We start from the raw sequence: 16,019 nt of genomic DNA, 5'->3' as shown, positions 1-16,019 counted from the left end.
TGGTGAGAGCCCTCCCAAACTATTCTCTTCTGTTTTATAAAAGAGAGTACCTGCCACATTCAGAATTGTGGTGTTTGATTTGGGTGTTGAGTGAAGAAGGCCTGTATATGTAGCATAACCTTGATCTGAACTCTGATTCCCACTTCTATGTCTATGTGCTGTGACCACAGAGTGGACACCATGGGTGGTGGTGTTCTTTATTCTTGACCATATTCTCAACAGATACACAGCATGGGGCCTACATGAGCACTTGGGAAACAAGCCAGGAATCCAATCCTGGCTTGCAAGCACAATTGCAAAAGCACCTGTTGTCTTTAAGGAAGGGCTATGTAAACGCCATTAGCTACTGAAAGTGCATTGTGTGGTGAGCAGGAGAGCGTGCAGTCCTTACGTACTTGGTGTTCGAAACAAGTAATAAGTCAGTGAACAGGAAGAGGTGCTGCTTCTTCCTCCGGGATTGCATTTGCATTTGCACCGGGCTATGGATGAGCAGGGCTCTGCCATTGTCCTCCGGGGTCACGGGTCTCTCCAAGTGAGTTTCTTCCTCAGGAAGGTGTCTTCCCTGCTGCACGCCAACACCACAGCACAGTCAGTGTTCAAATATGGGACAGAGCTTCATATCAAACTACACTACCATTCCTCAACCTTGCCTTGGTAATTCATTCCCACGGCACTTGGTGGTATGGTTGAAAAGCGAGAGGACAAGCTAGGTCATTTGGAATATGGATGCAGGACAGATATGGGAAGAGAGCTCAGAACCACTTGAGGAGATGGGCAAAAGATGGGCAAAGAAGGAGGAAGCAGCAGTTCCACTACTGGGCATTTACCCATTGGTCCAGAAACAAGGACACACTAAATCTACTAGCACATCTATGTCCATTGCAGCACTATTTACCATAGCAAAGATATGGAACCAAGTAGATTCCCCTCAGTTGATGAGTGGATCAACAAGATGTGGTATTTGTACACAATGGAATTCTATGCTGTCATCAGAAATAATGACATCGCCCCATGTGTTAGGAAATGGAAAGACTTGGAAAAAATCACATTAAGTGAAGTAAGCCAGACTCAAGGGAACATAGGCTCAATGGTTTCCCTCATCTGTAATAATTAGTACATATCCATAACTCTCCAAGCAGCAGATTACAATGGCTCATAGATACATAAGGCCATATAGGATGAGGCCAAATTAATTGACCTCCAGGACATGGAAAAAAGAGCTTAATTATAAGTGACTGTTACTCTTTATGTATTATGTTTTTCTCTCTTCTTTTGTGTTGCCCTTTGGTTAATCTCATGTTGTTACAGTACCCCACGTTTTTACCTGGTATATTATATAGATGTTTACTTGTTTATTTGAAATAGAAGGGGAATATGAGGGCAGGGGTGTGGGGAGAGAAATGGGGTCAAAAACGTAGAAGGGATATCAATGTGTGAGAAGTAATGCACCTTCTGTCTGGTGAATATAACTGTAACCCCTCTGTACACTGAAATTTTAAAAAATTATTTTTAAAAAAGGAGGCAGGAAGCTTATTCTAGTGCTAGAGGAGAGGAGGGGAAGGCTCATGAGGGACTAGTGAGCCAGGTGAAAAGACAGAGCAAGGCAAGGCAGAAACGTGTCGACTGGTTTTTACTTTTATTTCAGTAACTTCTGTGCTGTTATTGGTAAACTTAAAAAAATTCTGTGCCATGGTATGAATATCTGTGAGAAGATAATTGCACTTTGATTTTCTTATAGTAAGAAATATATGACATAAATGAAACTCTAAAAGTGTTACCCACATCTCTTCTATATCAATATTCAAATACTCTTGACACAGAGAAAAGCGCAAACAACAAATAGTACCTTAATCACCAAGTAACTTTATGGGATCTGTTAAAATTGGCTCAGATATTTTCATAGGCAACCCTATTTTTTTTCCATGGAAAAAAACTCATGTCTCCTCTGAAAATATAAAGAAATTGCTCTTTAGGTCAACAGTGCTGTACAAAATTCTCTTGTCAGGCAAGCAAATTTTTTAATGCAAAGATAACCCAACATATTGTTTGTTTTGCTACTTCTTGGGCTTTACCTCAGGGCCTGGGCTCTATCCCTGAGCTTCTTTTGCTCAAGCCTAGCGCTTTCCCACTTTAGCTACAGTATCACTTCTGGCTTTTTGTGAGTAGTTTATTGGAGATAAGATTCTCATGGACTTAACTGCCTGGGTTAGATTCAAACCAAGATCCTCATATCTAGCATTCTGAATAGCTAGGATTACAGATGTGAGTCACTGGCACCCAGCTGACCTAGTAAATTCTGTATTTATAACATGTTGCTGTAGAAACGTATCAGGCAGAGACAGGCCTGTGATTCTATACTTAAGGACTATGCAGTGTCCTCTCCTACCTAAGTAAGGAACATGATATTCCCTATTTATTCTTAAAAATACTTACAGAGCCACCCTTCTGGAAATCATCGGCACAGGTCTGCAATGGAATATTATGCAGTTTTTTCTCTCTGTGAATGTTGATATTCCTGAGAAGTTCAATAATAATGCAAAAGAGCACAAAGAATTAGGCAGCAGTTTGAAAATCTAGACTAACATTTGACAAAATGAGATCCAGAACTAGGAGGTAGCCCCCAAAACTGGCATTTGGGAAACAGGACAATTGTTTGTTAAAAATTGCTACCTAATGAGGAGAGCCAATAACATATTGAACATTGCTGAAAGCACAATTGCACATATGTGTATACATACACATACCCCCCCCCCACACACGTATATAAATACACTTAGTGCCGGGCTTGGAGCTTGACACTGGGACCTGAATATTGACCATAATTTCAAGGCCATTGCCCCATTTGTTCAAGGCTAAGATACTACTTCTTGATCACATTCCTACTATCCTAGACAGAGTCTTAACAACTTTCCCTGACTGGGCTGGTATGGAACCACAATCCTCAGATCTCAGCCTCCTCAGTAGCCAGGATGACAATGACACACATATATATTTTTTAGGAAACATTCACTTAGGTCTATTAGTTGAAGTTAAGGCAATGTGAGGGATTGCTACCCAAATGTCTTACAAAATAAAAATGCATTCTCTTTCTAACAGGAGCCAAAGTAAATGATTTCTATTAAACTGGGGAGAATGGATTGGGCACATTGGCTTGTAAAGACTTTGATTCATTCATTAACAGAGTAAAAAATGAAGTATGAACACTTGGAAAATACCTTTGAAGTAAGGAGTACCATCTTTCTTTTAGTTCTGAAGAACTGTAATTTAAAAGGAAAGAAAATATTATACGACGTTTCACATTCATGGCAAGAGTTTAGTATCAGTGTGAATATGAGCAGAATTAGACTTCACTCATAACTGGGGCTTGCTATGCTATTGAACTTGACTGATGATCTCATTGTGACATAAATTTGACTTTAGGGTGGAAAAGGAATTGGATTGACAGGGAGACGCTTATTTTCTACTGTGTGGTACAAACCACCTGAGCTCGGGCAAATCTCACCCCTGCACTGCCTTCAGTGTCCATAGGGATCAAACTTGAAGAGCAAGATATGCTTTTCAAATGTGAAAATAATGTTATGTAATTATTATACAATTATCTTTTGGATGAAATAGTTTAATCCAATGCAAAAGGTGAAAGTTTGCGATAAAAATGAAAAACATCACAGCCAGGAGTGTGGCCTAGTGGTAGAGTGCTTGCCTAGCATACACAAAGCCCTGGGTTCCATTCCTCAGTACCACATAGACAGAAAAAGCTGGAAGTGGTGCTGTGGCTCAGGTGGTAGAGTGCTAGCCTTCAGAAAGCCCAAGGACAGTGCCCCGTGTTGAAGCCCTGAGACTGGCAAAAAAATTAAAAACATGAAAAATGGCAGTATTTCATTTTCTTATAAAAAATTCAGAATTATGATGTGTTGCATTATTAGCTAGGAAACTTTCTCTTCATTGTTATGATCAATAATCAGCATCATACTAAGTCATTCATGATGAATGCTAAGATTGATTACTTCCTCCCCATCAATATCTCCTTTGTTAATTCAGTCTACATTTCAAATTCTCAAATACTCATATATCATTAAAATAGGATTGTCTACTTTGTAGAATTTTAGAAACCTGCTGAATATTATACATATATGTATATACATAAATCACTTAAGGAAGAGAACATTTATGATATATTGTGTCTCTGTCACCATCACCTTGTATTATTATACTTCCATCCTCTGAAAACATTGAAAAGCCATTTTTGTACGTATTATTAAACCCATTGTAACTATTCTTAACCCAACACACATTTGGTTTCATCATGAAGAACATGTTTACTTTAAAACTATTTTCTGTGTATTGTAAACCACATTACTATAAACATTAGTGCCTGAATTTTGGTGTGGATGTATGTCATGCAAGTGTGTGTGTGTGTACACCAGGGGGGATCATTGAGACATGTAGCAATGCAATGTTTATCCCATTATGAAACACTGGACTTTTTCAATGTCTGCATCTTTTTATTCCCACAAATAACAGCCCTTCTACTTTCCAATCCTATGCTGTACTCTAAGTGTGTACAACAAGTGGAAAATGGAGCATGGTTTTAAGACCATGGATGATACACATTACACTTCCTTGTGAATTAATGAGTTTCAAAGTAAGCACATTCTCCATCTTCATGTAGGCATAGGCATATGTGTTAGAAAAATTACCCTGGACTTTATTAATAAAACACATTTCAGATTGCCCACAACACCGAATTTTGTCTATTTACAGAGAAGCGATATGTCTATATGTTGAAATACAATTCTACCACTTTGCTACTTGATGAGCTAGTTATGTTTATGGAATTCAAATCTGTTTCTACAGGAAATGGTTGGAAGTGTCAAATAAAATTTTCAAACATACTTGTGGGATTCGCTAACACTTACTGAATAAATTCTTTTTGTGAGATGCAATACATAGCTAACAACTGGTCTCCCACAGTTCGCACATCCAGGCTCCTCCACAAAGATTCTGCAAACCCACTGGAAACCACTGGTCACAACCACCTCAATGGGGACCCATTTGAACAAATTGGTGTATAAAAATGTCTGGAGGTGTGGGCAAATAAAGTCATTATGAAAGTCAAATATGAGAGAGCAGCCTAGAAAGCAATCAAATTACAACATTTTTTCTTATAATAAATTCTACACCAAGTGAAGTTCAGTTTTCCATCTTTGTGGGATGCTGTGTGTGTGCCTTTGTCCTTCCACAGAACCTGATACACAGTGGAGAGCAGCTGTCAGTCTTACCGGAAGGTCACCTTGAATTTCTCACTGGGCCAACTCAAGACAAAGGACTTTCTGGAACGCCCACCTCCACTTTCCATTTTGTCCCCACATTCAGCCATGGACAAGATATGCAGGGGGATGATACTTTTTATCTTAAAACTTTTCTTATATCTGCAAAGAGAATTAAACAGCATCTGTCTTATTTTGTCACTGCCTTTTGTGGGAGTCATATGGTTTGAAATGGGGGCCTGGGTGCCTTCTCTGACCTTTGTTCCTCCAGACTAATCCTGGATCACAGGGCCATTGCTCTAGTTCCAGCTTTTGGCGGGGTAAATAAAGCTAAGAATTGTGGACTTCCCTGCCCTGGCTGGTTGTGACTCACATGGCTCAGGTCTCAGCCTCCTGAGTAGCTAGGATTACAGCTACTCATGCTGCTTGGGCTTCTTAGTTACTTACGTGTTGGGAAGTTTGGCTCAGGATAACTGAACCGATTACTCTCCCAATATCTCCTTTCTGTTACATTTCATTGCTATAAGGACAGTCACCTCCTTATTATTTTGTTTGTTTCACGTGTCTTTTGACAGAGGGCCTTTGTATGTAGTGCAGCCTAGACTCTAACTCTGGATCGTCCTGCTTCACTCTCAGTGCTGGGACTACAGGAATGACCACTGGGCTACGTGGTTTCCTTCACTCTTGACTATGTCTCTACAGGTGACAACACGGGACCTGCACGAGCACCTGGGAAATGAGGAAGGGGCCTAAACTTTTCCCAGAGCAATGAATAAAAATTCTCTGGTATCTTAAAGAGTTCTGTAAATTCCACTTGCTAGTGACAATGCATTTGGCACTGAGCAGGAGAGCATACATACTTGGTGTTTGACACCAGCAGCACATCACTGAACAGGAAGAGGTGCCGCTTCCTCCTCCTCCAGCCTCTTCTCATTTGCACCGGGCTGTGGATGAGCAGGGCTCTGTCAGTGACCTCTGGGGACACAGGACTGTCCTGCTGAGCATCGTCCTCAGGAAGATGGCTTTCCTGCTGTATACCAATGACACACAGTGAGTGTCCATTCATGGTCCAAAGCGTCACACCAAATTCAGTGGGGACAGAGTGTCACACGTGGTTCTGCCAACCCCAAACATGACTCTGTCAGTGATACCCAGGGACATTGTGTTTTAAATTTTAAAGCAATCAGAAAAGCTATATCAAGTGTTAAGGTATAAGGAGGACAGATACAGGAACAGAGCCCTGAATGTTTTCTTCTCTACGCAATAGGAAAAAAGACTAAAACTGGAAACTCATGCCTCTGTCAGAGGAAAAGAGAGGAATCTTGTCAGGGAGTGGTGAGCCACGTGAAATATCTGGGCAAGCCTAGGCAGATGACTACTGGAAACTGATCAAAAGTCATTCTTGAACTTCAGAAAAATGTTTTCATGGCATCATATGAATACCTGTGAAATAATTCTAAATTGCTTTGGTTCTAGCATGGAAAGTGACAAAATTGTACCTCCTTGAAAAGTTATTTCCATCTTATTTAGATCAGTATTCATTTTTGGAGGTGGAGAAAGATGGAAAAGCCACAAGTAACAATGAAGCCAGTAAGAAGCTGCTAACATGAGGAAGTCCTTGGACTTGCTGGCTGCTCTGTGGCTCTGCTCAGTGCACTGTGGCTCCATAGGGAATGAGAACTACACTGAAGAGCGCAGACACCTCTTCTCACTAGCTCAGGTGTTTGCAGAGCCTCCTTCACACTGTCTCTCATGGAGCCTTGCTCTGAGAATATGAGGACAACTGTCCTCACCCACTACTCACAACACTGCGGATAGGGTTAGCTTTTCAGAAACAGGGCTGGTCAGAGTCAGTTCAGGAAGGTCAGGAGAAAGAAGACAGAGACTTTGCAGGGCCACTCTCTAGGAGTTTCCTAGAACAAGTGTGATCACACACTACCTTGTGCAGGAAAGCTGCGCATGGAAAGTGTTGTAGTTGCGGTGAACACATGTCTTCATCCATTTTGTAGCTCTGGACAGCAGACATGACTGAGGCTCCAGCTGAGAACTGAAGCCAACTGCCTGGAGTCTGAGCACTGGAAGTTCTCCTCTCTGTGATGTCATGGTTCTAAGGCTCATGCCCCAACTGTCATGGTGACACACCTTCTCCTTTCCTGATTGGCTCCTTTCTTTCAACTTCATCTTTTTTTTTGCCAGTCTTGAGGCTTGAACTCAGGGCCTGAGCGCTGTCCTTGGGCTTTCTCAAGGATAGAGCTCTATCACTTGAGCCAGAATAGAATTTCTGGCCTTTTCTATGTATGTGGTACCGAGGAATAGAACCCGGGTCTTTGTGTTTGCTAGGCAGGCACTCTACTGCTAGACTAAAGTCCCGAGCCTCTTTCAACCTCTTAAGCATGTCTTTGAGATAACTTTAAAGATATTTTACATTGTAAAAATAATACACATGCATATTTCCTGTTTAATATAGCACTAAATGGTGGTACAGGATATCATAACCATGCTCATTGAAAACTGAATGCTACAAAAATGCCTGTGGCTGTTTGTTTAATATAGACTTTTAATGTATAGGGATGAGTGCTGAAAGCCCCCAAATCAGGTTATTAGGCTTGTGGTCAGGCCCTCCTAGGCTGGTCACTGTCCTTGGGCCTTCTCAAGGCCCAGGGCTCTACCACTTGAACCATGTCCTTTGTATGTAGTACCCAGGAATCAAACCCAGGGCTTCATGTATATTAGGGAAGCACTCTAACTCTAGTTCACACTCCCAACTCCCTGGGTGTCATTCTTAACCAGTCCACCATGTTCTTCTCGACCCAGTCATCACAAACCCTAGACCCTCCCTTCCTGCTTCCAGTCCAGTTCTATGGAAAGTCCTTCCCTGTAATGGGCCACACCCGGGGTTGTACTGCCCATGAGACTTTTCTGGCTTGTGACCAGTGTATTCTCCTTTGTCACTCCTATCAACCAGCCCACACTCTTCCTGAGCCCCTAGAGAAGAGGCTCTGCTCATCTGGAGATCTCCCTAATGTTCTTGGGGCTCCCCCACTATCCTCCAGGATGGATGGGCTTGACTCAGGGCTGCTCAGGAGAGACTTTGTGCCTTTAGATAGGAAGGCGTCAGCACTTTGGGATTCAGGCCAGGGGACACAATGGTGGAGGTCCCAGTCCCAGTGTCCCCACAGCCAATCCTCTATTAGGGCCTTTATCACTCAACCCTTTACCCTTCCCTCTTGGCCTTATTTTTTTCTAGCTTTGTTTTTCCACAGTTTCTCTTTACCAGGATAACAGCCCTCACTCACCACCAACTGTGAAGACCATCCAGGGCTTCACATCCACTGGCCTCCTTCACTTACAAGGCCTCCACTACTCCAGGCCAGCCAGGCCTTCACTCACACTCTCCTGCCCTGCCCAATGCAGACCTGGACCCTGGACACCCCAGCCTCGATGACCCTTCAGCACCCCAATGTCAGTAGGAAGTAGCTAGAGAAGACCACAACATCCCTCCACTTTTATAGCACTAAAGGGGCTCAAATGATGGGACTCTTCTTTGTTCTCATGACTTTATGTTGAACTCCCCCCACCTCTGGGTCCTCTCCACCCCTGACCTCATGGGGATGTGCACGACACTGGCATCAGGAAGATACCCCACCACAGAACCTGCACAGTTGGCACCATGAATCCCCAACAAGACAGGACAAAGAAATTCCAAAGAAGAAGAGTCTCACCATGGACGGTGTAAAAACCTAACTCCCCCACGCACGCCCTACTCTTTCTCTCCCCCACCCTGCTCCGGGTTACATGCAAGTCCCTCTGCAGCCATGGTCAAAGCCTGTCTGCTTTGCTGAGGTTCCTGACTTCTTTCTGTCCTCTCGTCCACTTGATCTTTCCTAACACGCACGACCCAGTTTCCTAACAAAATCTACTATTGGAAAAGATTAATTATCATATATCTAAACATATCCCTATTAAAAGTCTCTCTGAAGATTGAACTCAAGAAAGAAAACAGAAATACAGGACATGTGGTGGGGATACTGCTTGACTTTTCTTATCGGAACTGTTAATTACAGTAGTCCTACATAATGATGAGCACAGTTGTGTCTTAGAACGTTCTCCTTGTCTTGTATCCCTTTGTATTCATCCTCCAGGTGGACTCCCAGCATGGTTGTGTGACTCTTGCCTATGCCTAAACTCGTATGAACACAGCAAAAGCTTGAAAATCTTTGCCAAATCTCTTCTGGGAAAGCAGCCTTCCTCCACATAAAGGCTCAGCTCCTGGTGGGATATGTGGACCCCAAACAATGCCAGCACAAGGACAACAGCTGGGACCCCCCTGGAAGGGCCCAGCAGATGCAAGGCCATGAGTGTCACTAGTGATTCTGGAAATGGTGCTCAGGGGAGCCTCCACCAGAATTTAAATATGGAAGATGATGAGGAACAGGTCTGGCCAGGACACTGAATTATGGATTCATTTCATTTTATTAACAAATACTACAATACAAAATAATATGAGTTTAAAAAAACTTAATATACTATGAGGATAAGGAAAAAGATGGGGCCAGGGTCTGATTTGGTTTGGAAAATTTTGAGAAGAGGAATTGGGAAGCCCAGATGAAGGGAGCTGGCCTCAAGAGGGGCTCATTCAGCTGCAGTGTCATTGTCACTGCCTAGAAAGAAACAGGAACAGAAAAGAATTCAGGCTATAATTCATCCAAATTCAGACCTCAACTCAAATGCTGATAAATAGAAATCATCTACAGACCTCCCCAAAGCAATAGAATTATTGCTATAAAAGCCTGAAGGGGCATAAATGGAAATAAGTGATGTAAGTCCTAGGGTTAAGTGGTTAAGCTCCAATCTGTGCAAGGATTATGGGGAGACAGGTATCATTAGCTAGTTTTAAAGAATGTGAGGTGGATTTGCTAAGGAGCTCTACTAAGCTCCTTTCATTTGTAAAATAATTTTACATGCACTAACTTTGGTAGTAATCCTTAGATTTTCACAGGATCCCCTGTGAATTTTAGAGATTAAGTGTGAATCTGCACTACAGCTCTTTGCAAACAGAGGCCTCTTGTCCTGGCTTTGGTCTCAGTACATGTTACATCATGTACCCTGATCTGTGATAAGCTTTGAGAAGAGCAGGAGATGAGCTCTGGCCTGTGCCATTCCCCTCAGGACAGAACCTTCTGTGTTAGCCATTGCCTAAAGCATCTTCCAAGCTTGGGGCAGCCTCCCTGCTTGTTCTCCACAATAGCAGCTCAGCTCTTTAAATTGTTCCTGCTGCCTGAGGTCCCCTCACACTTCCATAATACCTGAGCTCTCCTCCCAGAGAGGAGGAAAGTCCTTCGTAAAGATTTGGGGAGTATTCTCAATCAAAAACTGCACCAATGCAACCTGTAACACAAAAGGAGACCCATAGAGTTCTCTTGTTATTTGGCAGTTAAGGGTCATCTAAGGTATATGAATCTTAGAGCAAATGCAGTGTATTCAGGTATCTGGAGAGAAAATCAGAATTTATATTGAAAGTAGGTGTGGATTTTGTTTTACAAAGTCACTAATGCTTTTAATTTTACAAATTAAAAAGCGCTAATGGGTGTTTACAGAACAAATGTTGAACCTATTTTACTAGGTTCTCCTTTGTATAGTAAATGAGAAATATGCACTAGTTTATATGATAGACTCCCTTCAAAGCAGCACAGATAAATTCTTATCTTTGAGTGAGTCCAGTTAGGAGGTAATGTTCACGAGGCTGGGGCAGTGGATTTTAGTGAGGTAGATACAGAGGTGAGAATGGAAAAAAATTGAGAGACTACCTTCCCTTCCTCTCCCCTCTGTGCCTCTGTTTCCCAATCTACTTTGTCAGTCCAGGTTAATAAATCTGCTACTCTGTTTGACTAAGGAGAATCTGACTCATGTGGAAAATGGCAGAACTCTTTCTCTGAATGAGTACAATGAGTACTCATGTCCATGTGTGTGGAGATGCCACAGCCAGTGATTTGAAGCCACTTTCTATGTGTAAGCATCTAGAAATGAGCAGAGCTCTGAGAAAGATCCCTATCTCCGCTTTGCAGAGGAAGGCACTAGTTTGGAAAGGAACCCAACAACACAATCCACAATGGTGAGTAGAGGAGAGGAACTTTGGTGGAGAGGGATTCCCACGTTGAAGTTCAATTTTACCACTGTCATTGTCTTGTCTAGGATTTGGTCAGCCTACACCCCCCTATACTGAAGGGACAGAGAAGAGGCCTCACTGCTGCTCTCCCCTGGCTGCACATCTTAATAAACCTCATGAGAAATAGGTGAGCCCTTATTGAACCCTGTCCTTCAATCCTGAACTGTCAGGCATGTCCGGGATTTCCAGATCCAGCCAGCAGCTCTGCTTCCCAGGCTGGAGCCAGGAGAGGCTTTACCTTTCTCATGAGTTCAAGATCAAATCCTGCTCTGGCATCAGGGGGTGGGGCCATCAAGCTGGTGGCTGTGCAGACAGCCAGGTTGTATGATGACATCAGGTTCAGGGAGGAATTCTTCTGGATTTGGTTTAACATCGCAAACAGATGTTTCAGCAGCAGTCGGTTGGCTTTGGGCAGCATCTCCAAAAGGCTGAATATAAAAGAATGCACTTTTATGTCAGGAACTCTGTGTGTGAGTTTATAAATGTCCACAGTATATTTTGTATACTTGTGACTGAAGAAATTAAAAACATAAATGAATATAGCATAAAAATTATTCTTAAAATGTTTGCTTGATGAGAAAATAGTATGTTCTCACTTGGGAAAGGTTTATTAAAATCTTATTTCAAAATACTGTCTTTAAAAACTTCCTATACTGTTTCTCATTGTACTCACAAAAATCTTGATAAACTTAAAGAACTATTTTTGAAACAGCAACCTCGACTATTGCTGTGTGCTGAAGCCCCAAAGTTCATTCTGTACAGACTCATTCCAAGAGAGAAGACACACAAGATGTTTTAATCACAATCAATTCTTGATCTAGACATGCACTTCTATACTCAGTTAAGTGGTTGATAAAGCTAAGACCAAACTCTTGACTGGCTATATCAGTGAAAGCTGTGTCTCTGTCAATGACATCTCTCTTATGTATACATGGGAAAGATTCAATAAAAATAATATTGGAAAGCCATCATTCACAAACAGTTCTGGCTATTAGAGCCAGAATGATTGAATCCACCGCCTACTATTTCTAAGAGTTATAGAGGTTGTGTTCTTGCGTCTACCCACGCAGACTAGTTGTGTGCATCCTACCTCTGGGCCGCAGTTATTTTCTCCTCATCCTTGTCTTCACCCATGATCCCAAGCCACGTCTCATACTGGGGAGTGTAAAACACACTGCCTTCCACATTTCGAAGAAAATCCTTCCAGAGACAAAAGCGGGATTACTGCCATGTGACAAACTATGTAATGGTAACACTTGTATGGATGAATGAATTTAGGCCCTGCCTTCCATCTCTGTGAATGAATCTGTGACCTGCACAGACCTAGGACCCTATCCAGTCTGCCCCCCTGAGTCAGGTGCCTAGAGTTTCTGTACCTGAACCTAACAGCAAAGAAGCAGTAATGGGAAGGAAAACACATCTCATCTCGTGTGTGGACATCTCCACTTGGCCTGGAGAAGCTACTTACAGGTGGGTATGCCATGGATCTAAATGCTGCTGCTGAGCAGATGGCAAATCTGGGCCTATTGACATGTGTACCTAGAACATGACTGAGGGAATCAAAGAGCCCAGATTCTCTGCTTTTAGGGTAACTCTCTCTTTCCAGCTCATTGGAACACTCAACATAGCTCTGATTATGTGTACATCTCTGGACTGGGTTAACAGAAGTCTGTACGCCTTTGTCATGGTGCCATCAGGTACAAGATGGGAGAAGCTGAGAAGTGAGTTCTAAGCAGCCAACACCCACTCATTACTTCTGTGTCTCCTAATAGATTCTTACTGGTAAACATTAGCCATGACTGATGCCTAGCCAAGGAAGACCTACTGCAATTCAAATTATAACATTTTGAGAACTTGTTCTTAGTCGTGGTCACATGAATTTCCACAGACATGTTCACAAACTGCAGTGTGTGTTTTTAAAATTCTTTCCTTATTCTGATTTTACCTTCCAGAAACATCAAGATGCTTGTAAATCACCTGTATCCTTTCAAAGCGAATGTACATTTGTCAAACTGAGGTGAGTTTTCAGCAGGCTCAGCTGTATTTGGCTGCATTCTCTATGTCAAAAGTCACATTACTAATTGAAGAATGGATGAGAAACAGTTTTGGGGTCAGTGTAATTGTGGGATGTGAGAGAAGAAGGAAAGATAGAATCAAAAGGCCCCAGAGGAGAATCCTGGGAGAAGACACTCCCATCTTTCCTCTCAGGGCCGAAATGGTGACATGAACTGAGCTGTGGTGTGCCTGGTCCGCCAGTAAGGTATTCACGATGAGCTTCCAGCATAGTTATGGAGGAAAGCATCCACAACTAGGTCGAAACATTCCCAGCTTCTTCTTGAAAATGTGCGTTCTTTCAGCCTCCACTGAAGAAGACAAATGCAGGCTGCTCATCTGATATTCCTCAGTGTGTGTTTGTGTTGATATTTTCATTAGCATAGTCATTTTTGGGCATGGAGTTTTAGGTGAGAGGACAGCAGAAGCTGAGGTGTGGAGACAAAGTAAACATACATACAGGACACATACTGTGTTTAACAATTTTGTCTTTGCGATGTCCCTTTTCATTTTCCAGATCCTTGGGTTTTTGAGATTTTATTGTTTTTGTAAAGAGGTACAAAGAGGTTGCAGTTACATAAGGAAGATAAAAAGAACATTCCTGTATGAACAATGTGAACCCTTTCTCTGCTCTTTCCCAGATTTCCTCTCTAGTTGTCACCTACAAGTTGAAGGGTTCATTTTCAACATCGTATTTAGTGATGGCTGCTGCTGCATCGATTCCCTTTTTATCCGTCTATTTTGCTGCCCACCCTTATCATCTGATAGACAAACAAGGCTAATGAAAAGAAAACAAGAAGAGCCCCAAGGAAGCTAAACCACATGTTTCCATTTCCTGCATTTTATCTGCATAATTACTTTATGTGATCAGATGTACATAATCATTGTGTCCTTGTGATCCTCTCCAAAGAATATCCTCCTTTGATCTCATTCTAGGAAAAGGACTCCGGGCCTTATAAATTATCACAGGACCGGAATCAACCCAGATGCCATACAGAGGGAAAATGGAACAAGTGAGTGTGGTATGGAAATCTACTCATCCATCTGAAATAATGATATAATACCATTTGTGAGGAAATGAATAGATGCAGAAAAATGATTAAGGGAAATATTCCAGAAATATAGGCAGCATTGTTTCCCTCATTTGTGACAGCTAGAATGTGCCTATAAATCCATAAGTAAACATACCGGATGGTACAAAAGAAACCATTTCCCAGGCTTCAGATCTGTGATGCCTGTCATCATTCTTGGGTATCTATGGTGCTGGCAGTGCATCCCTGTGGCTTCAGAGTGAGGCTGCCTCCCTGGGGGATGTGGGCTGTGTCCTACCTTTAACACAGATGCCACCACAAGCACAGATTCCTGGCGCAGGTCCACTGGGGCTCCGGAGATGAGTTTTTCTTTGAGTGCTCTGCAGGCTTTGACGCCGCCTGACTTTCTGAAGATGCCCTCAGTGAGTTCCCCCTCCTGACTGAGGAAGGAAATCATATCCTGTGTGGAAGAGGACGAAAGGAAGCCTGGGTCCTTCAAGTCCACCGGCCCAGAGCACCAATAAATAAGACTTGAAATTGGAGGCCAGAATGTGCAAGGTTCTCTTGTGCAGAAGCTGGGAAATGTCATTTTCAATTGTTTTGCTGTTTTATTTTACTCTCTTGCATCTAATACAGATTGACACTCAGAATCATTTCAATACAACGTATTTGTCTCTGTTGTGAATTGACTCTTTGACCTTCAACTCTGCTTCGAGGCTCTGCTGGCTCAGACATCCTCCTTCATGAGGCTGTCTCCTCGTGGCTTCCTCCTCACTTCTTCTTCATTCATCTCCCCATGAGTACTTTCTGCACTTCATACATTCATCACAAGTCAACTTCTTTCCTGCATGATCTATCTGATTACATTCCTTTCTCAACTGCCCTGCTCTATTTTCACATCCTTCCCTCCTTGGTTCTAACCTCTCATTACTTACCTCTCCTTCCTCCCTCTTTTCTTCCTTCCCTCCTCCTCTCCCTCTAGCTCTACCTGTCTTCTTTCCTTTTCTTTTGTACTTTCCTGTTTCTTTCCACTCTCTTTCTCTTCCTTCCCTTCCCTCCCTGCCTCCTTTCCTTCCCTCCCTTTTTTTCCCATGAGGAAATCTCCTTGGTGGGACGTTTTTCCACCTCCTGATTGAAACCTCTAAGCCTTCTCTTTGCCAAGTATTTTGTAAAGCGATTTTTTGGGGGGGGGTCAGGATTTTTCTGCCAGGATTGGCCTAAAATAGCTATCTTCCCTATCTCAGTCACAGGAGGAGCCAAGATTACAAACAGGTACTAATCTTTGGATAGGACAGCTCTTTCTAAATTTCTATTTTCATTCTACATTTGAGATCATGACGGTAGCAGTTGAATATATACCTTAAATTTGCTTTGTAAGATGCAAGAATGGGGCAGTTTTGTCACCTCAGAGGTTACATTTGCTACATGTTGCAGTGATTGAAAAGTTGCTGGACATTAATTAAGATCATTTACTTTTACTTCCTGCGTGTGTGTGTGTGTGTG

General features: G+C 42.4%; 1 protein-coding gene across 1 annotated transcript in view; it reads right to left on the bottom strand.

Moving 5' to 3' along the window:
• The window catches only part of LOC150047236 (uncharacterized), an 85,114-nt gene that overhangs the window by 27,631 nt on the left and 41,464 nt on the right, over window positions 1–16,019 (bottom strand). Inside the window, 7 exon segments of the mRNA XM_090356532.1 lie at window positions 2,434–2,515; window positions 3,216–3,257; window positions 5,280–5,429; window positions 6,128–6,297; window positions 11,672–11,861; window positions 12,524–12,633; window positions 14,815–14,976. Coding sequence (XP_090212658.1) covers window positions 2,434–2,515; window positions 3,216–3,257; window positions 5,280–5,429; window positions 6,128–6,297; window positions 11,672–11,861; window positions 12,524–12,633; window positions 14,815–14,976 — 906 coding nt within the window.

This window comes from Megascapheus bottae, chromosome 23 (assembly GCF_031878675.1).
Source record: "Megascapheus bottae isolate mThoBot1 chromosome 23, mThoBot2.hap1, whole genome shotgun sequence".
Taxonomy (NCBI): Eukaryota; Metazoa; Chordata; class Mammalia; order Rodentia; family Geomyidae; genus Megascapheus; species Megascapheus bottae.
The sequence above is the reverse complement of the archived record's forward strand: the minus strand, read 5'-3'. Positions and strand labels throughout refer to the sequence as shown.